We start from the raw sequence: 24,124 nt of genomic DNA on the forward strand, positions 1-24,124 counted from the left end.
CCTTAAAAGGCGTAACTACTCCAATGGTGGTTATGGGTTCATCACTATAAATACTTGCTTATTTAGGCATCGGAGTGTCTTTGCAGGTACCACCCCCACTCTTTCACATACACAACTCGAAGGCGGCTCCCAGACGTAAACCAAGTCGGAGACCACACTCCTCTAACGCTTGGGCCTCACAAACAAGCCCAACCACCGTCCGATTTTAGGTAAGCCCATTATCGCCGGTTAGCCAACGTAACAATAACATATTTTGTTTACCGTGTAAATGTCATAACTAATTATATATCTCGTTTACAGTATAAACGAAATAAGAATAAAGTATATTATTTATATTGGTAAATAAAATATTTTTTATTTATTAAAAAAACCCCAATTATATTTCCTTATCATAAAACAATATATTTACTTAATTTATATTTTATCAGCTTTGTTCGGCTTTCGCTTTCTGAGTGTGTTTTGCCCTGTTTCAAACTCGCTTCTTGCGCGATGGCAGAAGCGGTGGGGCCTTCATCGCCGGCGGCAATCGCGGCAAATCGTCGACGCGTGACGAGCGCGCCGGAGAACATCGACTTCGAGACGACGGAGGGCGTAAAGGCTATCGCGAGTTTCGAGGAAATGGGGATCAAGGAGGAGCTCCTCCGCGGGATCTACCAGTACGGCTTCGAGAAGCCCTCGGCCATTCAGCAACGCGCCGTCATGCCAATCATCCAGGGTCGTGACGTCATCGCCCAGGCCCAGTCGGGCACCGGCAAGACCTCCATGATCGCCCTCACCGTCTGCCAGCGCGTCGAGACTTCCATACGCGAGTCCGAACCCTAACCCTAATTCTCCAGTTATTACTATTATTTTCATGTGATAGATAATTGAGTCTTTGGAACTGCTTTTGATAGGGTTCAGGCGTTGATATTGTCGCCAACGAGGGAGCTGGCGGCGCAGACGGAGAAGGTGATATTGGCGATTGGGGATTTCATAAACATTCAGGCGCACTCGTGGGTCTGTGACATGATCAAAAGGAGGACTTTGCGCACCAGAGATATCAAGATGCTGGTTCTGGTGGGTTTGTGTTTTTTCTGATCTTTTTCGTGAGTTTCGTATTTGTTGTTGTGCTGGTCTAACTGACTGATATTTGTGTTTTTTTTGTTGTTTTGAATTTGATGATGATAGGATGAATCCGACGAGATGTTAAGCAGAGGGTTTAAGGATCAAATTTATGATGTGTATAGGTATCTGCCACCAGAGCTTCAGGTACTTGTTTGGGATGGAATTTACAGTTTGAAAATCTTATGTACTCTTATGTCACTATCCTTTTCATGTTGATAAGTCAGTATGACTGTTTTTTGGTTGAATCTAAATACAATGATTATTGTGCCCATAATATTAAAATGATTTATTAATATGGAATGGAGAAAATATATGTTTAGTTAATGATGCAATGGTATATTTCAGATTTGACCCATTCAACAAACCTCATTTAGTGGTGAAATGCTTTGTTACTTTTGTTGTTTTCTATATAGGCTATATGGCTTCATGTGTGTAAATAAGGACAATGAAGCAAGCAAGCCAGAGTTCTTAGTCAGAATAGTTTTAATGATTTATCTATGCAAACAGCTTGAAGCTTCAACAGTAATATGACCCTTTGTTTTGTGCTTGTTTGTGTATGCATCTGTTTGGGAATTGACTTTGTTGAGTTGGTATCTCCATGCTCCTTATAAAGTCGTTCAATGACGGGAAAATATGACAGGGTTGCCTAACATCTTTTTCAATTGCACGTCAGTTATAAGTTTCCAAAGCATGTGTGTATCATGAAGTATTTTGCAATCATTGAATCATTTAGTTCTTATGTGTAGGTTGTCTTGATTTCTGCCACTCTCCCTCATGAAATACTGGAGATGACAAGTAAATTCATGACAGATCCTGTAAGGATCCTTGTAAAACGTGATGAATTGACACTGGAGGTAATCAATGGTTATTATGTTACTTAAGTTCCTTTTGAGTCAGTGGATATTGATGCATTCCCCCTCCCTTCTCATCGCAGGGCATCAAGCAATTCTTTGTTGCAGTTGAACGGGAAGAATGGAAGTTTGATACTCTATGTGATCTTTATGATACCCTTACTATCACGCAGGCTGTTATATTTTGTAACACTAAGCGAAAGGTAAACAAAACTTCCAAGGTTTCTTAGTATAAGCATTCCATTAATAAAACTTTCAGGCTGTTATATGATTTTTCAGTATTGTTTTTCATCATTATGTGTTTTGGAACAGGTGGATTGGTTAACTGAAAAAATGCGTAACAATAATTTCACTGTATCGGCAATGCATGGAGACATGCCGCAGAAAGAAAGAGATGCAATTATGGCAGAATTTCGTGCTGGAACTACTCGTGTGCTAATAACAACGGATGTCTGGGCACGTGGCCTTGATGTACAGCAGGCAAGTTTTTATGTGTATTTCCTCTTTTTAGTGGCTTTCATTAATGTGTGCATTTTTAAGTCTAGTTGAATTCATTAGAAGATCTATGATTTATGAGATGCCTTTTTCATCAGATTTTAGACTGTTTCCTGGTTGAAAATTCTGCAAACAATTGCTCAGTTGTTGAAAAGTGGATTAGTATTTGTGTAGCTCTTGGGAATTTAGACTAATGATCCAATTGTCCAGAGGTGTATTGCCTTATTTGGTCCTGTCATTTCAAGTTTTTTGAGATTTAAATATAACTTGGTATTCTAATTCTAACTTTGACTCTACTTTAGGTTGCTCGTTTGACACTTTTGTATATTATATGAAATATGATGTCCTTTAAAATAGCATGAGCACTGCTGCTCTTCTAGCATTTAAGCTGTACATGGGAAGGTTACTCCTGTTATTGATTTGTACCTTTCCTTTGGTTATCAGGTTTCTCTAGTCATCAACTATGACCTCCCAAATAATCGTGAGCTCTACATTCATCGAATAGGCCGCTCTGGGCGTTTTGGACGCAAGGTATTTCTAATACATAAGCCGTGTTTAATAAGTCTGTCTTGAGAAGCCAATGAACGAGTATGGTTTTCCTTCTTGAACTTTGTCTTTATGTCAGGAAGGGTTTTGAGTTGTTTATACTGTTGATGCATGAAATTTTATCCTGCCATCTGTTGGATTTCCTATTTACAGTTCCTATAAGTTCACTTTAATTGACCCTTTTTTTTTTTCATATGCAGGGTGTTGCAATAAACTTTGTCAAGAGTGACGATATCAAGATTTTGAGAGATATTGAGCAATATTATAGTACTCAGATTGATGAAATGCCAATGAACGTGGCTGATCTTATATAAAATATTTTCGTCTTGCGCTGTGCTGCGTGGAGGTAGGGATAGTGTGTTTGATGTGGTTTCTCTGCGTTGGGCTTTTTTTTGCATGTACAGTGGTTTGACTGTACCAGAGTAGCGTTTCTTTTTGTTGGCGTGGTGAGAATGAGATTTACTTTTTTAACTTGGTTTGTTTTGTCTAACGAGTTCTCTCTAACTCGAGGCTGAATAATCTGTAATTTGTTGGTTCTCAAGCTTGTGTGCATATACGACTAATGGAAGATCCTTTACTTTGGAACTTAATTGCGCTACACTGGTAAAATTTTGGATAAGATTGGTTTGGTCCTCTTTGATTTTTATTTAATTTTACTCCTAACGACTTTCATTAGTTTTATATTTAACATTTATTTTAATTATATTTAATGTTTCTAAGGGTAAAATTCAAACAAATAAATATCAGCGGTAATATTGAAAATAGAAATAAATATTGAGGAAATAAAACAGGTTTATCCTTCATTAATTTAAAGTGTTAAATCATAGAATTACAAAATTATGCATTTAGTTACAATTTCATAATCAATATATGCGAAAATGGAAAAAATATTCTTCCTCGCTTTTGCAATCCTAACCTGCAAATATATGCGGTAATTTCTTCACTCATTTTGAAAAGCCGTATATAAACGGGCGACTGGTTTCAAAATTGAAAATGAGTATGAACCAGTGCATTCGGTAATTTGAGAAATACGAGGAATAACGAAAACAGAGTTTGCATGGACATTGGACAAATAAATGCTCAAGTAAAATTTATGAAGCATGTACATTCCTCTGCAAATCTAAAACAAATCAGTGGCCAAAAATTATCCAAAATCAAAATCCAATGGAAATCAGATTGAAGAAGATACATATATATTGATACAAGTGAATATGGAGCTGCATACACAAATTTAATGTTGCAAGATATATGGAATGAAAACATGGTCATTGTTGTGTAGGTCACAACAAAGCCACTGAAACGACGTGGAACTAGAATGTAATCTCGCAAGGTGCGTGAAATGTTCTTCCTCGACATATAGGTTCCAGGTTTTCACCAGCATATGAACAGAGCGGTGAAACTTCAACACCTGAATGAGAGATGCGATGCAATGAAAGGAAGAACTAGAAAACATAAAGTTTCAAATATATTTCTACTCTCCGCTGCAATAAAAGAGGAAAAACTTACCAGTTGCATACAATGGCACCGAGTGTGTCAAGAAGCCACCTGCAGCAACAACCCAACGAGTATGGAGTCGTAGAACAAGGAGTTTTGCACTGTCTGGAGTGTCATAATTGGATCCATTTGCATTTTTCACTGGTGCAAATTCTTCCTCCCGTAATACCTGCACATGGAGTCATAACATGAAATAAATAATAAGAATAGCATCCTTAATCACCGGGAAAGAAATTGCCATGTCCCATGTGAAAATTAGAGAATTGTTATCACCTCAAAAAGTGCAGTTGTAGGAGCATAAGGAAATGCATCAAATATAAACTGTTCAAGTTTTAATCCCGTTGTATATCCATGTATAGAAGGGATTTTCTTCTCTGCAAGATGGTAACTGCACATAAAACCAATGCATGGTCAACATCTACAAAGAACATAGAAGATGGTAAATTCTGATATCGATACTGTTCTGAGGATGAGAAAAAAAAAATGGGAGCACAGGGCATGTGAAGGAAAGAAAGCAACAAACATACACGCTGTCTTTTTCAAGGCCATTCGCCACTTGGTTTAGAAAATCCAAGGTAAACATGTGTAAGCAGACCTGAAATCACAAGATTAATTTATACCTGGAAGACAATTGATACGCAAACAACAAAATAACAATCAATTGCAATCCCACTTGCATATGATGCAACAACAGTCTTACTATTAGTGGGTAGGCTACATGGATTAATAGAAACCACCGAGTCATTATCATGTGATATTTAATTATTTTATCAATTTACTGTTTTGGTTTACAAAGAAATTTTTGTGATATACACGAGGATGGGAATCAAATCACTGCACACGAGAAGTAGATGATACTTTGCACAAAACCAGATGATAATTTTCATTTTTGTAAGATAACCACTGTCTCCTACAGTATGCCTTACGACTATCATATAGTTTAAGATTGTATGAAAGCATAACTCTCCTGGATCACAGTATGTCACTCACTATCAAAAGTTGATATAGTGACTTTTACTCAATTAGGAAGTGTAGGGTGTTAATTCAGGAAGTGGTTGTTGATTTGTTCAACCACTTTCAACTCCTGCTTTTTTCCATTCTAGAATTTCTAGAATATCATAGCTAGAATTCAATGGCAGTGATCCTCAATGATATAACAAAGCAAGTGCAGGAAACAGAAAGCAAGATATTATAAATAGAGCATAGAAGGACGAGACTAACATTACTCCAACAAAAACGAAGACGGCCAGTTGCTTGGTTGACTGCAGAAGCTAGTGATGGGTCCAACTCGCTGTATTCAACCACAGTAAGAGGTCCACCTTTACCTCGTCGTACAAACACACCAACCTTTTCTTGTGGATATGCCTATTACATTGTGACAAGATTTTATAAAGACAAAATAAAATATAAAGTATAAAATTAACTGAATCATTGATTAAAACATACTTATCATAAATAATTAGGTGCTAGTGAGGAAATAATTAATCGGTACGCTACCTTGCGGACAACTTTTGCAGCAGCAGCCACACCTTTATCGATGAAGTAACCTATAAAAGTTGGATCGGCAACTCGAACCTGTTTCACAAGATCATATCAGTACATCCATAGATAAAAAATGAGCAGTGACACAGAAATCTAGTTAGTTTAAAAGATAAAATCATAAAATAGGAAGCAAAGAACAATCACCAGTGCATTGTCAACTCCATAGCAATCGATATACTTGATTCCTTTTGAAGCCATATCCTCCAATAATTTGGAATATTTAAGAGCTGAACCCAAAAACAGGGAAGATATTAAGATAATATTCAATCTTGTTTGACCATATGTAAAATACTTAAAATATTTATATATTACTCTCCATGTCAGTCTTATAGATTGGAATATATAAAAGAGCACATATTCCATAAAAATAAAAAATAAAATTAGAGAGCACACGTAAAGTACCTGAATACACTCCACCATTCCCATCAGGAGACTTTGCCACCTGGTTTCAAAGTATAAATATTATACCTCGAGCTAGAATTCAAAGGAACTATAGTTTTTTTAGAAATAAATAAACAAAAATAAAAAGTAACTCCTAATATTTGGTATTACTTCATTGTTTCATATAAAGTATCTTCGTTCACAAGTTAAAAATGGAAACAAATGAACTCCTTCCCCAGTTGTTTGCATGACACGAGTTTAGTTCAACCAATATTACCAAATGCTCATGTTCTAGAATGGTTAGCAGTATTATTCCTTGAAAATTCAGTCAGTTTTGCAAATTATGACATGATCAAAGACTTATATCATTTATAAGCAACCATATGTTATAATATAAGCTCTTGGACCGTTATTTTCTAACCGAGAAAAAAGAAATCTGATTGGCAGTCAAAATTACGTGAACAGGAGACAAAGTTATTTCATCAAATTTGAAAGCAAAGAACGAGAGAAAAAGGACACCTAGCATGAATCTCAGTAAAATAGGGAGTGGAGTCATACCCTGTATGGAGTCTCCATAATAAATCTACCATCCTTGGAAACACAGGGGATGGTCCCCTGCTGGAAAAAGGTAACCTATATCAAAGAGGCATGTCCAAAGTAAGCAAGCAACAGTAAAAATGGGTAGAGATAGTACAATCCTGAGATTTAAAGAACTAAGACACCTTACCTGTTCTGCTTCAAGACCAAAATATTTATGACTCTCAAAGAATTTGCGTGTCGCCTCATCAGTGAATGGACTGGTCATGATGTACCAGTGTATTTGTACAGAAGAAGCAGAACCTGCAATACATGGACCGATGAGGATGAGAAATAAAGTAAAACACGAATAAACTAAACCAAGATAAGTGAGACTTACTCTCATTAGCTTGCGCAGCTAATCTCTGTACACACAAAATCTTCTCAGCTTGAAGTTGAAAAAGTGATTTTCCAGAAGGAAGTCCAATATCTAAAATGAAATATGATTATAGATTAAAAAACAGATGAGTTTCATGATTTTACTCTCTAAGCACAATCTCAATAAAATAAAATGAAAATAATAAATTCGTAAATGAAAAGATAAACAGAGCCTTATCCAAATTTCAGAGAAATATAAATTGGAGTTATCCCTTAGCAGAAACTTTGGCAAGACAAATTGGTCAGAAGAACTCAAAACAGATTAGAGAAAAAACAGTTAGTATTAAATGTTAGGAAAAATGTTAGTGGTCCTAGAATCAGAAATATTCAGCTGCTTCTACTTTAACATGCAAATATTATGTTGTGTATAATCATAACCCACCCATGTGCAACATTCAACTAACGTAAACTAAGGAATCTATATTGATTTTAAAGTGAGTTAGTGTTCTCTGCCCAAAGTTTAATAGTCTGGAAGATCCGGATCCCCCATGACTTCTGAACTTCTAGTTTAAAAGATCTTCCCGGGAAACGAAGGGGATAAACATCAACTAATCATGTGGAAAATTTTAAGCATTAACTAACCTACAAAAAAGTAAAAGATAAATATTTCAGGGAACATTTTTTTTCCACACATCAAGCGCCGATAAATTGATGAATACAATAGGAGGTGATAACTTTATTGTACTTCATAAAATTAAAATTTTAGACGGGAAGAATAAACTATTCAAACTTTAAGTAACTTTATAGATTTCCCATTCTAATAATATAATAGTAACAAGTGCCAACTGAAGCAACTTGAACTTCAAAAATTTGATTTCAATATCAATTCAGACAATGAGAAGTACTTACTAAAACATCCCTTAGGATCTGCACTTCCAAGCCGGGTCCCCTGCATTTTTTGTTTTGGTACATTCTCAAGTCAGCCACACAGAGTATGGAAAATTTAGCAGTGAAGAATGAGATTTAACACTACATAAAAAAAAACGTGTGTGGGAGTTAGGTTCGAAAATTGAGCATCCAAAAAATAAATAACACTAAAATATTGCATGATACATCCCATTCTTTATCAATTATTTCTCAAAATTTACTGTTGGACGTTGTGTTTCATACTTAAAAATAGAGCTTATAAATGCTCACTTTAGTGAAATAAAAATACCACTGAAATAGTATTCAGATTCAGATATTATATCAGGAAAAGTAAATTACCAAAATAACTTGATTAATGAAAAAGAGAAAGAGGAAAGAGGGGGGGAAGAGAATTTAGATAAGCGTGGATTAAAATTTAATTACTGGAGCAAATATTGCGGTATGTGCATCTTTATGCTTTTTTGCGGAATCCGACCACATGAGAGAGAGTGGGAATTGGGAAACGAATGCAAGATAAAGCAACTTTATCGTACTTAATGATTACACTAACTCCGTTAGAACCACCACTTTTTCATCAATTACGTTATTATTATAAGTGAAATACAGAAAAAAAGCTGCATCATATCGGCATATCGTAAAACATCAAAACGTTTACTATTATAGTTTTTTCTTTAAAAAATTTAACCGGGGATGGGAAAGCAGGTTCTTTTACATTTTTAAACATCTTTTCAGCCAATGATGTTGCTTTTAAGAAGAATCAATATGGAAGACCCACGATGATTAACTTGTCTCTAATGGAGAACAACCACAAAGGAGGTGGACATTATAACAAAATAATGCTGATAGAAAACTAAAGAAATCAAATTCCTCCTGATCTTTTTTCGTCACACAATATAAAAGAATGTTATATATTCCATCTCTCTGTATATTTCTCTTATACACTTTTCATTTTTTGTGTTAAAAGTCATCGATAAGAAATGAAAAAAAGATAAATAATCTGTCTCTTTATACCACACAAAAGAAGGTACAAAAAAAAAATGTTTTACAAAATAATACCCCTGTTAATGTAGTAAAGTTACACTAAAAAGGTAAACCAAACTCATCATTGCATATTTGCATATTTGTTTAGAATTTAAATACCAATTAGTACTTGGTCGGTGGGATGTAATATCCAGATAATTAGATATACTTTGGATCCTAAAATCATCATCGAAGAAATGAATTTAGTATTCGCCATCATAATTAAGATAACTGCTGCTATAGAGGAAACAATTAGTATTCCAAATTTGCAATATACATTCATTGATACCTGGCCACCGGATAAAAGCAATACAGCTACTTTGCCATCGGAAATGGCCTTCAAGCCCATCTTCCACCATCTCTCCCTCTCCTCCTGCGTTCTATCCTCCACCGTCGACACGCTGCTCTCTGGCACCGGTTCAATGGCAGCCGTCGGCAGCCCTGAATCATCCATCATTAATCCAAGCATGCATGCACGTGAAACTCACGTGGTTGCAAACATCCATACGATTCAAAAAACAATAAAATCAATTATTAAACCAAATACCTTGAGATCGAAGCGAGCATCGTATAATCCGGTCAATCCTCGAAAGATCTAAACTCTGCAGCACGCAACAACAGATTAAATCAATAGAAAAAAAATCCAGAACAATTCGAATTACTCAACTGATCCAGAAAAAGAAAACGAAAACCAGAATATGCAGAGCTTCGATTCGGTGAACTGAAACCGATACAGCAGCAAATCGAATGTGAAAGGAGCACAAAATCTAAGGCCAGGTCCAAAAATAGAAAGAAATAAGAATGTAATTTACCTCGATATCCTTGACAAGAGAGTGGCGCTCGTCAGGAGTGAGCTCATCCCAGAGGGCAAAAGCGTCTTCCTGGCCATAGTCCTTGAGCCTCTCAAGGAGAGGCTGCGGGGGAATAGGAGTAGGGGAAACGACGCCGTTTGCTTCGAATCCCACCGACGACGGTTCCCTCATTTTGTTATTGAGATTTCAGATCTCAACAATAGAGCGTTGAGTGTTAATAAGTGTATGGTTGGGTTTGTTGGTTACGGATACTCCAACACAAAGTAACACTATTTGTTTTAGTGTTTTTAGTAGTAGCCCTCGCCAGGAAGACAAGAATCAAATCACTAACCACCTCTCTTCCCCTCCCAACCCTCTCCACCTGAATTTCCCCATTTGCCCCTCTTTTTCTTCCTTTACGGTAACTCTGTAAGATATGGTTATTCAACACACGTGTCACAATTTTATGAATCCCAAAATGATGACATCTTCAGCATGTAACACAACTATTATTTAATAAAAAATTTATATTTATATATTAATTAATTTTGACTCTTGTTTCATATTCTTTGCTTCAAAAGACACGACTGGTTCATCCCTGAAAAGATTCTTTATCTTTAGCTACTGATAGCTCTCGTTGAGCTACACATTAGCGAGTAGCAGCCACCAAACAGTGGCACTAAAAATGACTTTAAGAGTAGCACCTACCAGAAGGATGCATTTTATTTGCCAGAACAAAAGAGTGTTTTGGAAGTATCTTAAGTTGATAATTTTATCTTAGAAGCAATGACATTACAATAATTAACAATATTGGTATTTGCGGGTGAGGCAAAAGCATATGTCAAATATATTATACGGATATGCTCTTTGATTTTATCAAATACTATATAACATGACATGGCCCACTTCATTGAAATTCCAATCACCACCCTTTCTCTATCATTGCACATTTTCCATAAACACTTAACACACGTATGAGTATCACACTTACTTTAGACAGTAATAAAATCTTTAAAAAACAGGACAAAGCATTGCATGCCCAACGCTGTCACGTAGATAAAAGTAAAAATTTACATGCAATTTTTTTTTATTTTTATATAAAGTTAATATTTAAAATCATTAAATAATTTGATAAATTTGACTAAATTATTATTTAACAATTCTCAACTATTAACTTCACATAAAGACAACTGCATGTAAATCTTCATTCGTAAATAACTAAATATAGTATATCAAATTATCAACAATCAACAATTCATTCATACATAGAAGAACCCATGGCGCATCCCTTTCTTATCTAGGATTCACAAGAATTCTCCCCAACATAATCTTTCAAGGTATATATGAAATGAAACGGTTGATAATTTCATGCTTCATGGTTCACATTTTCTGGTTATGTTATTGAAGGTACTAGTTTATTAATGGTATGGTAAAAGATTTGGAGGAAAAATGAGAACATAGATGGAGAAACAGAATCTCCATAAACAGATTAAACACCAGGAATATTTCAAGACAATACCAGAAGCAAAAACCAGAATATTAATCGAGTTGAATCATGCATCTAGTTTCTTCAGATCAAGTGTGAAGTATATAGCTCAATTGAGGGGAGATCCCATATAGCTGGAAGCAGGAGCTGGCAACCATAGCAAGCTCTATTGTAGAACATAAGCGGAAATCACAAGGATGAAGCTTTCTCATTGAGGGCTTCTTTAACTGCTCTCAGAAGTGATGGCATCAGTTTCTGGTTTGTAACAATAATACCAGAGGCTACATCAAGAAACTTTCCTTTCGAGAAGTCCAAAGGGTTCCCTGCAGCATCTGTGACAATACCTCCGGCTTCTATAGAAGTCGAATTCGTCAAACAAATGTGTACATGCATTTAGTAGAAGACATAATCAATTTGGAAGATTTTGAAAACCATGCAGGAACCTAGATATTGCACTTATAATATGTGAATGGAAGTCAAAATCTTCAGCATATTCAACCACACTTGTGGGTATATATGCTATTAAAATATTAAGTTCAACAAATATATTAACTCATCTTCAGAGTGTAAACCCAGACAATGAAAAATAAAAAAAGATAGAAAAGAAATTAAAACGCGCACCAGTTACAACAATGCTGCCAGCAGCATGATCCCATATTTTCTCACGGTATCCTTTGTGAGGGAAACGCAAATATATGGCCCCATCTCCTCTGGAAAGAGCTCCATATTTTGCTTGACTGTCAATTCTAACTGGAGGAGCTTTGACACCGAGTTTCTGTTTATGGTGACATCATGTTAAACGAATTACTACAGATCTTCTTTTCGAGAAAGCAGATACGTAAAAAAGGAGAAATGTTTTTGAATAAAGACAGAGAAATACTTCTGCAATGGAGCTAGACAAGTCATGTGATGAATGTGCTGCTTCAAAAGATTCAAAAAATGATGCTTCTTCTGGATTCCCAGTATCAGTGACATGCACCTGGATGTGATAACAATTGTCATACAGTAAGATAAAAATGGTCAAGGACACCATCAAAAGTGTCAAATAATATACTATTCAATAAGCACCAACCTTAATATGTGTTGAACCATTCAATGACTGCATGTATGCTCCATCACCTACTTTAGCAAAGAAAAGACAACCAACTTCATTAGAAGAAGACTGCTGATTATTGCCAATGGATGTCAGTGGAAGATTTGGACAAGCCAACACGCCCAATACAACCTTCCCTTCATGAAGTAAACCTAATGCTATGGCATATTGATCTCCTCTTACAAACCTATAGTTTCATTTCACAGGCATTTAGTTACACAATGACCCAGTATTACAATAGCAAAGCCACATTGCAAAGTGAAACAGATGTTGGTTGCAAATTATGAAACTAATGACAAAAGGGAACCATAGAACCAAGGGTTTAATGATGATAGTGGGCAACGGATATAAACACAAGTCTGGGATTATGTTTTATAATTGTAACCACACCATGAGCTTATATCTTAAATCTTTTTTTAACATGGCCAGTGATTTCAATTTTCAGCAATCAATAGTCATCTAAGGAAACTAAATTGTGTATTTCACAAACCTTGCTGTAAACTAAAATTGAAAATGTCTGTCAAAAATAAAACTGTCTTCGTAAAATAAAATGAATCCGAACCTCCTTTCCTTAATTTCTAGTCAAAGTAACATCTTGGATACTTAAAGCAAAGTTAATAGCAAAGATAATGACACTTCATAAAATTTATATATTTAGGATATGAGATATTTCAAACAGGTCCATGCTAAATGAAAAGCCTAATTTTTCAGGAAGGGGAACAAATGAAATTTAGACATGCTGAGACAGCATATACACTATATCAGATTTAGGAAGCAGGGAAGAAAAAAGAAGGGAAAAAACTTGCCCTTTGGTGCCATCAATTGGATCCAAAACCCAGTGCCGTCCAATAGAACCACCTTCAGATTTACCATTGTCAATGGCCCTAAGCACATCTTCTGTTGTTAAAGCAGTAAACCTATCAGACTCTTCACTGGCAAGAGTATCATTGACAAGTTCCGTAATACGCTTCAGTGTTTCCTGGCCACTTTCTTTACGAAGATCCCCTGAATCCTAGAGTATAAACTGGAGTTTACATTCAAAAATAGAAAATAAAGTAGATTCTGTATGTCCGAGAAATCTGTAAAGTTTACAATTTCACCTCCTCAGCTACCAATGAAAATGGTTCAGAAGGAAGCTCTCTCTCAAGTACAAAGCTAACCAAGGCTTGTGAACCTGTAAGCCATATGTAAACAACACAGAGGTAAACCTATCAAATCTGCATTTCTGGTAAACCTAAATGAACAAATTAGAATGGAAAATACCAGCAAAAGTCATAAATAACTTTCTTCAAGCTGAATCATGTTAGACAGAAGCCGAGAACATATAGCATTCAAAACTGAAGCTTCAAGTAGGGATTCAAATTGTAATTCTATAAGACTGTGTTTGGAAGGGAGACAGATTGAATTAAGTCTCTGTATTGTGTTTGGTGTAAAATATACTGGATTGAGTTATGTCTCAGTATCATGTTTAGTTTAAGATAAATATTGAGACTGGGGTAGATTTGAAAATTAAAAAGTTAAATGAGAATATTTCTAGAAAGAAATGTTATAAAAATTTCAATCCCCGGTGTCACTGTACTCAGTCTCTGAAATTTTGTATCCCGGGACTGAAATTTTAGTTTCAGCCTCTCATCACCAAACACAATACTCAATCTCAGTCTCCCGTCTCAGTCCCAGTTCTAGGAAACAGTTGCAGCCTAATGGAATGTCCACTTATCTAAACACATGAATCAGCTTGTTTTGCTTAACATAAAATTTACTGAAATACTTGTGGTTATGCATTGAGTCATACTAGGTACATTTGAAGTCTAGTAATTATAGGCTATCAAAATCAGTGATTGCAGCAAAAATAAGCAATCTTGATCATGCCTTGAGATGTAAGACAACTAACCATAATCAGCCACCGTGACAGGACTTTTGTCAGATTTTGAGTGAACATCAGATTGCAAAAGAGCCTTTTGTACTTTCTGTAACAAACAAACCACACAAGCAGCAATCAGCATCCATTGAAAACAAGATCACTCATTCATTCATAGCAAAGTTCTGTTATAGGGTTTGGACAAACGATGGGCTTGAACACACACTTTATCAATTGACATAGAAAACTGTCCACCCCAATACAAAGTATAGCAATGCTATTGCACAATAAACAAATCGAAATTTCAGTAAAACGCACACCCATTAGCAAAGTAAAGATTTTTACAGAAACCCTGAAGACTAAGATGCGAAAAGATTGCAACTTGAGTGGGAAGGAATTGTGGGGTACCTGGCAGAGACGAGCGGCGAGAGTGGCTGCTTTTTTTGCAGCAGCGAGCTCCTTGTCGTAAGGCATTGAAGAAGAAGAAGCAGCTAGAAATGGTGAGGAATAAGAACAGAACACGGAGAAAGGCCTTCTTGTTCCCTGAGGAGTTGCAGATATGGTGGTGGTGATGATGGGTTGGTTTCTGAAATTGGTGACACAAAAGCAGCTGCAATCACTTGTTCTTCCACTTCCAACTGCAACTGCTCTTGCTCCTAGCCAACGCGTGGGTGTACACATTTTCATTTTTATTTTTTATTTTTAAGAAAAAGGTGGTTCCGTTATAGTAGTAACATTTGCATTTCACTCATAATTCCCATGCCTTGCTTTCTCTCTGGCCCATCCATTTTGCTCTCCAAATTTCTTTCCTCATCCATTATCTTTTTGTACAATGGCGGGCCAAAGGGCCCAAATGAGAAATAAAAAGTAATACGTATAAGAAAATAGAAAAGCCTGTTCAAAAAAATAGTAGAGCCATGGGAGTATGAATTTGATAAGTTGATAACTAAGGTTGTGTTTGCCTCTTTTGGTGATGAAAATAGAATAAAATAAGATAAGACACTTAAAATAAAATATAAAGAATAGAGATACAATATTTAATATTTTTGTATTTTATTTAGTGATAAAGTAGAATAAATTATGAAAGTATAATTTATTATTCTTTTTTTATTTAAAAAGTTTGAAAAGAAAAATACAACAACAACAACAAAGCTTTGTCCCACTAAGTGGGGTCGGCTACATGAATCAAACAACGACATTGAGCTCTGTCATGTATCATGTCTATAAAGAGACCGTTTACATATATATCTCGTTTGACCACCTCATGGATGGTCTTCTTAGGTCTTCCTCTGTCTTTTGTCCTTTGTATATCTTCCATCTCATCCATCCTCCTAACTGGATGTTCTATCGGTCTTCTTCTCACATGTCCAAACCACCTGAGACGCGATTCAACCATCTTTTCCACAATAGGTGCTACTCCAACTCTCTCCCTTATATCTTCATTCCTTATTTTATCCAATCGCGTATGACCACCCATCCATCTCAACATCTTCATCTCTGCCACACTCAGCTTATGTTCGTGCTCCCCTTTAGCCGCCCAACACTCCGTACCATACAGCATAGCCGGTCTTATAGCGGTGCGATAGAATTTACCTTTAAGTTTTGAAGGCACTTTTTTGTCGCATATAAAACCAGATGCACTCCGCTATTTTGACCAACCTACTTGAATCCTATGATTTACATCCAGTTCAATCTCTCCATTATCCTGTATGATGCACCCAAGATACTTAAAACTTTTAACTTTTTCTAGGATGTTTTCTCTAATCTTCACCGCTATATTGTGGTTTTTCCTTCTCAAACTGAACTTACATTCCATATATTCCGTCTTGCTACGGCTTATGCGCAGACCATACACTTCTAAAGCTTCTCTCCATAACTCCAACTTCTTATTTAGGTCTTTCCTTGACTCTCCCATAAGGACGATATCATCAGCAAAAAGCATGCACCATGGCACAGGCTCTTAGATGTGCTCTGTGAGTACTTCCAAGACTAATGTGAAAAGGTATGGACTTAAGGATGATCCCTGGTGTAATCCTATACCAATAGGGAATTCCTCCGTCACACCACCTTGAGTCTTCACACTAGTTGTGGCCCCATCATACATGTCTTTAATTGCCCGAATATATGCGATCCTTACTCTCCTCTTTTCTAAAACCTTCCATAAGACCTCACTTAGTACCCTATCATACGCTTTTTCCAAATCAACAAACACCATATGTAGATCCCTTTTATTAATATGATACCTCTCCATCATCCTTCTTAATAGGTATATCGCTTCAGTAGTAGATCTTCCTGGCATAAATCCAAATTGGTTCTCTGTTACTTGTGTCTCTTTTCTCAACCTCCGTTTTATCACCCTTTCCCATAACTTCATAATATGACTCATAAGCTTAATCCCTCTATAGTTTCCGCAACTTTGTATATCCCCCTTAATCTTGTAGATAGGTACTAAGGTGCTCTTTTTCCACTCATTAGGCATCTTCTTTGACCTTAAAATCTCATTAAAAAGCTTGGTTAATCAACTGATGCCTTTTTCTCCAAGACTCTTCCAAACCTCAATCGGGATATTATCAGGTCCTACTACCCTGCCATTTTTCATCTGCTTTAGAGCCTCTTTTACCTCGAAGTCTCGAATCCTTCGATAGTAATCAAAGTTTTGATCTTCTTTCCTTGTGCATAATCGACCAAGGCTCGAAAGAGTCTTCTGTCCCTCATTAAATAACTCGTAGAAGTAGCTCTTCCACCTTTCATTAATCTTCTCCTCTTGAGCCAACACCTCTCCATTCTTATTCTTTATGCACTTAACCTGATCCAAATCTCTGGTTCTTCTTTTCTGGCTCTCTGCGATTCTATATATACCTTTTTCTCCTTCTTTCGTGCCCAAAGACTAGTAGAGACTCTCATATGCTATTGTTTTTGCTTCACTTACAGCCACTTTTGTCTCTTTCTTAGTCGCCTTATATTTTTTTCAATTATCTGCATTGCGGCATAAAGACCACTCTTTAAAACATTCCCTTTTTATTTTTATCTTTTCTTGTATACTCGCATTCCACCACCAGGACTTCTTGTCTATTGGTCCTATTCCTTTAGATTCACCAAAACTTTTTTTAGCTGTTCTTCTAATAACTTCTGACATCTCCCTCCACATCTCTTCCGCGCTTCCATTCCCATCCCACTTTGCCTCTTCTTCTACCCGTCTTAGGAAGCTTCTTTGTTCCTCACCTTTCATCCGCCACCACCTCGTCCTTGGGTTCTTCGTATGATGTCTTTTCCTCAACTTTTGCTTAACGCGAAAATCCATGACGAGCACCCTATGTTGTGTTGTCAAACTCTCTACCGGTATAATTTTACAGTTAATGCAAAATTTCTGGTCGACTCTCCTCAACAAGAAGAAGTCGATTTGAGAGCTTTTCATGCCACTCTTATAGGTTATAAGATGTTCGTCTCTCTTTTTAAAACATGTATTTGCGATAAGAAGATCAAAGGTCGAGGAAAAGTTCAAAATAGTTTTACCCTCGGCATTGATCATCCCGAAAGCATGGCCTCCGTGAATACTCCTATATCCAGTCACTTCTCTCCCAACATGGCCATTTAAATATCCTCCTAAGAAAATCTTATCTCCCAAAGGTATGCCTTGAACCAAACTCTCTAGATCCTCCCAAAACCTTATCTTGTGTTGTTCGTTTGAACCCACTTGCGGTGCATAGGCGCTAATCACATGGAAAGCACCTCCCTCCACCACAAGTTTGATAGAGATGATCCGATCTCCCACCCTCTTGACATCCACTACGTCCTTCTTCCACTGCTTATCCACAATTATTCTAACCCCATTCTTATTCTTCACCTTTCCTGTATACCAAAGTTTGAAACCAGAAGTATCCAACTCCCTAACTTTTGCACCAACCCATTTCGTTTCTTGTAAGCACATAATGTTAATCTTCCTTCTTGTCATGAAAAGAAAAATATAATAATAAAAAATATAATTATAAATAATTAACAATAATAATAATAAAATATCTATGTATTTTTTCTGTAAGATAGACACAAAATACACTAATTCAATGTCCGTGGATACAATATTTTTGTCCATATCTCATTTATAAAACACGATTTTATGTTTCTATCTTAGTATCTCGTGCCTGTAAATCCTAAACCCTAAACAAATGCAGTCTAAGATACCAATAAGTGTTATATTAAATAGTTTAATTAAATACCTTTGCCTAAAAAATATTTTTATGTGAGTAATTATCAAAAACAATAGTCATTTAAAAATTCGAAAGAGGTGTTTATTCGTGTAATCTTCCCCAGTAAAAAAATTCCTAATTATTGTTAGTACTAAATTGCACTTTTTTTAGTACTAAATTGCACTTTTTAACGATATAATAATAACTAAAATAAAATGCATTGTAATCAAAGAGGGAATTAAACATTTTTTGTGGTATTGAGAAGATTAAATCTTATCCATCAAATATATATAAACCAGAAAATCGACCCAATTGGCTAATTAATTTGTGCCAACAGTTGATTTATTTTCGATTATAGCACATGGTGGTCCAAGCTTTCATAATTAATTCATGTCCACACCCACGGAATAAAATGATGAACTTATCTTGGTCTCATTTTTTTGTCTCATTCTTGAACTTTAATAAAAAGCAAAAAACCTCTTGTCAAGCAAAATCATTTTTCAGGTTTCAGATTAGTACACGAGTAGGCACCAAAAATATTAGTATACGAGTTTTATTGTTGTATATCACTATATTAATAATTTCATTCAACAACATTAAATTTGTATCACTATTTAAATAATAATGAGTTCTTTTTAAAAACATACAAAAGAATATGATCAGATGTTTATATAATTCATGTGTTCTACATTAAAGATACATACAAGTTACGAATACGAGAGACTCCAGTTTTAGCTTGTAACTGTTGACATGTTGATCAGTATACAAAAGGTTGATTTCAGAAAAATGTTTCCTAGGCAAAATGCATGGTGTGCTTTGAGAATAGGATGCGTCATATGCACTAGTGAGGAATTGTGGAATATTGCAAAGCCCATAACATACACTAACTGTTTTTTTTTTTTCATATCAATGGTTGAATATTTTTGTACGTGCAGCACTATCGTTGAAATTTTAATATTCTATATAATGAAAAATTGAAATATATGTTTTTCTTATTAAGGTTAAGGACATGATAGATTTGTGTTTTAATTTTTAATCTTTAATCTTTTTTGTTTTAGAATTTTATAAAAAAAATATAATAAAATCAGATATGTAATTTTACTTTTTTTTTTGTAAAGTATACTTTTTGTCCTTGAAGTTTGGCAAAAATTTTTAAAAAATATCTTTAAGTTTTATTTTGTTTTAATTTTGTCCCAAAAGTTTTTTATTTGCATAAAAAATACCTCAACGGCTATGAAAATTATGCTTGATTTGCTTGTGTTGAGGGTTGTTCTTATGCAATTATTATTGAAATGGTGTTAAATTTTTTAAAAAATTAGCCGTCAGGGTTATATTTGATACAAATCGAAAACTTTTGGGACAAAATTGAAACAAAATAAAACTTAAAATTATTTTTAAAATTTTTGTTAAATTTTAGGAACAAAATGTATACTTTACCCTTTTTTTTATATAATTCTAAAGACACTACTAAAAAACTAGTTATTACATACAGATATTTCCAACGAATTTTATCCTACGAAAATACCGACAAAATTTTAAAAAAATTTTTTGTCAAAAAACAGAAAAATGAATTAGCATAAATTATAGAAAAAAATCCGTCGATAATTCAATCAAAATATCTAATGATAGAAAAAAAAAATAACATGTGAAAAATCAGTTTATGAAAATAACAATAACAATAATATTAGAAAAATAAAAAAATTTAAATTTATTTTATTTAATATTTATTAATTTTAGTAATAATTAATAAATTTTAATTATTTTTATTAATTTTTTTTATTATCAAATATTTTCTAATAAGGTGTTCCGTGGATATATTTAGTTACCTAACTCCTACTGAGATCAATAATGAGCAAGATTCTTGCTACATGATACTCATGTCATGTGAACAATGACTGCACTGCATGCATGGCAGTAAAATGGACATTCCACTGAACCCTACTTCTTTGACTAATTGACTCATCCAATAACAAACCGGGCAAAGTCAACATATGATTGATGCTAGGTTTTGATTAGCATATTGTCTATACTCTATACTCTACCCATGGATCTCATCAAATCAATAACTCACTTTTAACCATTGCTCTCAATTCCTATGAACTTTGACCTAAATCGCCTAATAACCAATCTTCATTTCCTTTTAAGTGAAGGGATTACAATCAACCAAAGAATATTTTAGAAAGATAAATATAGAAGTCAAATATACAAGATTTTATGTTAAAAATGATCAACAACAATTCTTTCAAATAAAATTTCAAATGCCATACAAGCATTATTATCGAAGAAGATAACAATGCATATGACTAATAATATTTAATTTAGTTAGGTTTAAAAAAATCAACTATCAAATTAATTATTTACAAATAATACATATTAAAAATATAAAATACACATTAAAAATTTAAAAGTTATATATATTTATATATAAATATATTATAATAAATTTAGTATTTGATTTTTTTACGTACAATTAATATTTTTGTATTTATTTTAATATTTATATGCAAGTATCATATGTGTAAGTGGTATATATATATGTAGGGCAAAGGGAAAAAATAGAAATAATATTACATGCAATTAATGTGCACTTAATGTACCTGATCTCTTAATTATTGTGTTGGTAATCAGTTTATCGGAGTGAAAATACTATACATCAGAAAAAGTAATTAGTATCGTTCTTAATATAAGTGTTGTTCTTCAATAATACAATATTATGAATAATATATGATAAATAGTTTAGGCAACCATATATTTAATTAGGTGCATGATGACTAATGATTACGATAGTTATTCAGTATTATTAAAATTAAAATAATAATTTAATTATTTAGTATTTTTTAACGTAAAAAATAATTATTAAAATATAAAAAATATAACTTTAATTTTAATAATTCACAAAAATTTAAATATTGTTAATAATTTCTGTAGTCTCTATGATAATAAGTACCATAGATTCCGCGGTTTATCGTATTCGAATTAACTTGATTAATTCAGTTTCTTCGTCCTTTTCTTTTTTCATTTTGGTAATGTTCAATTAAGTTGTTATTAATTGGTGGATGTGTAGATGTTGGTCCGTGAAAAGAAAAATGAGCTGCAATCTTCAATCACGGTAGTCCTTTTTTTCTGGATGAAACTTTATGCAGAAAATAGTGCAGACAATTGGCTCTGGATAACTGAGCCCACGTATATTATTTATTTATTTATTTATTTCTGTCTTCAAATATTCATCAAGTTTCTATTTGGCCTAAAGCCTAAGTTGCATAGGAGAAAGCAATTCTCAGAGAGTTTGTTTGAAGTTTCTGCTATGTGCATCATATATCTTTGTTTAGTAATAATTTGCCTTTGTCCGTGTCCTATTCTTTGGCTGGGTTTGTTTATAGATATAGAATATTGAGATATAAAATCGTATTTGATATTAATGTATTTTGTATTTATTAAAAAGATACAAAAATATTAATAAAAGATATAATTTATTTTTTATTTTTTATTATTTTTGTTAATTTTTTATAATTATATTTTTTATTATTATATTTTTAGTCTCAAAATTTTTAGTTAAAAAAATTTAAATTTTCATAATTTGTTTTAGTTTATCACCAAATAAAATACAAAAATACAAAATTTTATGTATTTATATTTTATGTCTTATTCAATATGTTTTGTTTTATTCTATTCTCAGAAACAAACGTAACTTTTTTTTTAAGTAAACTATCAAAATAATGTTAGAAAGTTTGTGTTGTTGATAAAATAAATTTTAAAAGATAATAAAAATAAATAAACACATGAAGATTTTAATAAATGATCAAAAGAACTATATATTAAATATATTTTGAAAAAAAATTTGAAAATCAAAATTTAATGTAAATTTTTGCAATCATAATTAAAAAAACAAAATTTAAAAAAATTATTGTGAATGACTACATTTTTTTAAAAAATAAAAATATAAAGATTAAATTTTGCTCTAAATTTTTTTTGTGTACGTTCTAAATATTTATTCAAATGTTGCTACAAAATTTTAGATCTAATAGATAAACTGTTTGATAAATATGAAATTTTTTTGTTACTTATAAAAAAATATAATATTTATTATTTATCATTTAGCGATTATTTTGTTGATAATACTCTTCAGACTATTTTGTGAGCGATTGAATTTTTCAAATATCATATTGATAGTTTAGAGCTTGTTTGGGTGAGCTTATAAAAAAAGATCTTTTTCGAGTTATCTCCTTTTAAAAAATCGTGTGAAAAAGTAAAAGTAATTTTATATTTAGATATCTCATGCAAAAAGATCTTTTTATCTATCAATTATGTTTGGGTATAACAATATAAAAGTATTTTTTTATTTGTTTATTACATAAAAAATATCTTTTTAAAAAAAAGATTTTTTAAAAAAATTTCAAAAAAAAATGTTTTTTTATTTTTCTAATACTTTTATTTTTACTATTAGAAATTTGCTAAACACGTTAAAAAATAAAAAAAATCTTTTTTTATTAAAATAATAACGTCCAAACAAATACTTAAATTTTTTTTATTTATATTTTGGGTGTGAGAAAGTTTTGCTTCATTCTCAATAAACATTATTTACAATAGCACTTATAAAAAAAGTGGATTCTCTCGATTATTTATCTTATTTGATAGATTAGATTATTTTTTGGTGATTATTGATAGATTAGAGTATAATCTCTTATTATATATTTTATAAATAAAATTAAAAAATAAAAGATAAAAAATTATATTTTATATTCTTAATCGACAAAAAAAATATTCTCCATTTAAAAGTGTGTATTTGAATTGTTGTTTGTCAATTGAAATTTGATTGAAAGTAATTTTATAGAATTGATTTTGAATAAAAATAAGTTTGTGTCATGATTTATGTTTGACAATTTTATTTTAAAATTAATTTTGATAAAATAAATATTATTTGAATAATATTAGTTAAAATAACTGTTTAGATAGATAATTACTAAAAAAAATATGATATTAAATTATAATATTTTTTATGTATGTTTAATTTTTTTGATATTTTCTAATATATTTTTCATATAATATATTTTTAGTACTCTTTTTTAGTATGTTATAATTTTTTATTATTATTATTTACAATTAATTTTTTGTTTAATTTACTTTCTTAATAATAATAAATAATAAAAAAATAACTCATATAAAAAAATAACAAAAATTCTATAAATCTTACAATAATATGTATAAATGATAAACATAAATGACTAAAAATCTGTTAGTGAAATGCAAAATTTAAGAGTTGTTGATTCTTATAAACATGATTTTGAAAGAAAAAAATTAGTCAAATAAAAAATTAAAACTTTTAAAAAATTGAAACTTATTTTTTTTCTTCCAACACATTTATCAAACACATTCTAAATAGTTTATCAAAAGAACTTTCAATTACAACGTTTTTAAAATAATCTATCTTGTTATGAAATACATTTAAAAACTTTATTAT

At 32.9% G+C, this 24,124-nt stretch overlaps 3 protein-coding genes across 3 annotated transcripts; 1 reads left to right on the forward strand and 2 right to left on the reverse strand.

Moving 5' to 3' along the window:
- The first annotated feature begins 425 nt into the window (after nt 1-425).
- Nucleotides 426-3,630, forward strand: LOC107481635 (eukaryotic initiation factor 4A-3). Its single transcript, XM_016101910.3, has 8 exons — nt 426-809; nt 894-1,056; nt 1,168-1,248; nt 1,851-1,958; nt 2,039-2,158; nt 2,268-2,435; nt 2,895-2,981; nt 3,197-3,630. The coding sequence occupies exons 1-8, from the start codon at nt 490-492 to the stop codon at nt 3,308-3,310; spliced, it is 1,161 nt and encodes a 386-aa protein (XP_015957396.1). The 5' UTR covers nt 426-489; the 3' UTR covers nt 3,311-3,630.
- Nucleotides 3,631-4,073: 443 nt separating this feature from the next.
- LOC107481634 (UDP-N-acetylglucosamine diphosphorylase 1) lies at nt 4,074-10,414 on the reverse strand. The gene is made up of 15 exons (XM_016101909.3): nt 10,067-10,414; nt 9,802-9,856; nt 9,544-9,695; nt 8,217-8,256; nt 7,330-7,419; nt 7,141-7,253; nt 6,972-7,046; nt 6,435-6,474; nt 6,177-6,259; nt 5,988-6,065; nt 5,712-5,855; nt 5,018-5,085; nt 4,764-4,878; nt 4,503-4,659; nt 4,074-4,404 (listed from the first exon to the last, which is right to left on the reverse strand). Exons 1-15 carry the CDS (start codon nt 10,235-10,237, stop codon nt 4,307-4,309), a joined length of 1,479 nt encoding a protein of 492 aa, XP_015957395.1. The 5' UTR covers nt 10,238-10,414; the 3' UTR covers nt 4,074-4,306.
- An 834-nt stretch (nt 10,415-11,248) lies between these two features.
- LOC107481633 (SAL1 phosphatase) lies at nt 11,249-15,191 on the reverse strand. Its single transcript, XM_016101908.3, has 8 exons — nt 14,891-15,191; nt 14,516-14,591; nt 13,725-13,798; nt 13,431-13,636; nt 12,604-12,811; nt 12,412-12,510; nt 12,153-12,306; nt 11,249-11,884 (listed from the first exon to the last, which is right to left on the reverse strand). The coding sequence occupies exons 1-8, from the start codon at nt 15,167-15,169 to the stop codon at nt 11,721-11,723; spliced, it is 1,260 nt and encodes a 419-aa protein (XP_015957394.1). The 5' UTR covers nt 15,170-15,191; the 3' UTR covers nt 11,249-11,720.
- Nucleotides 15,192-24,124: the final 8,933 nt, after the last annotated feature.

The sequence above is a fragment of the Arachis duranensis genome, chromosome 3 (genome assembly GCF_000817695.3).
Source record: "Arachis duranensis cultivar V14167 chromosome 3, aradu.V14167.gnm2.J7QH, whole genome shotgun sequence".
Classification (NCBI taxonomy): domain Eukaryota; kingdom Viridiplantae; phylum Streptophyta; class Magnoliopsida; order Fabales; family Fabaceae; genus Arachis; species Arachis duranensis.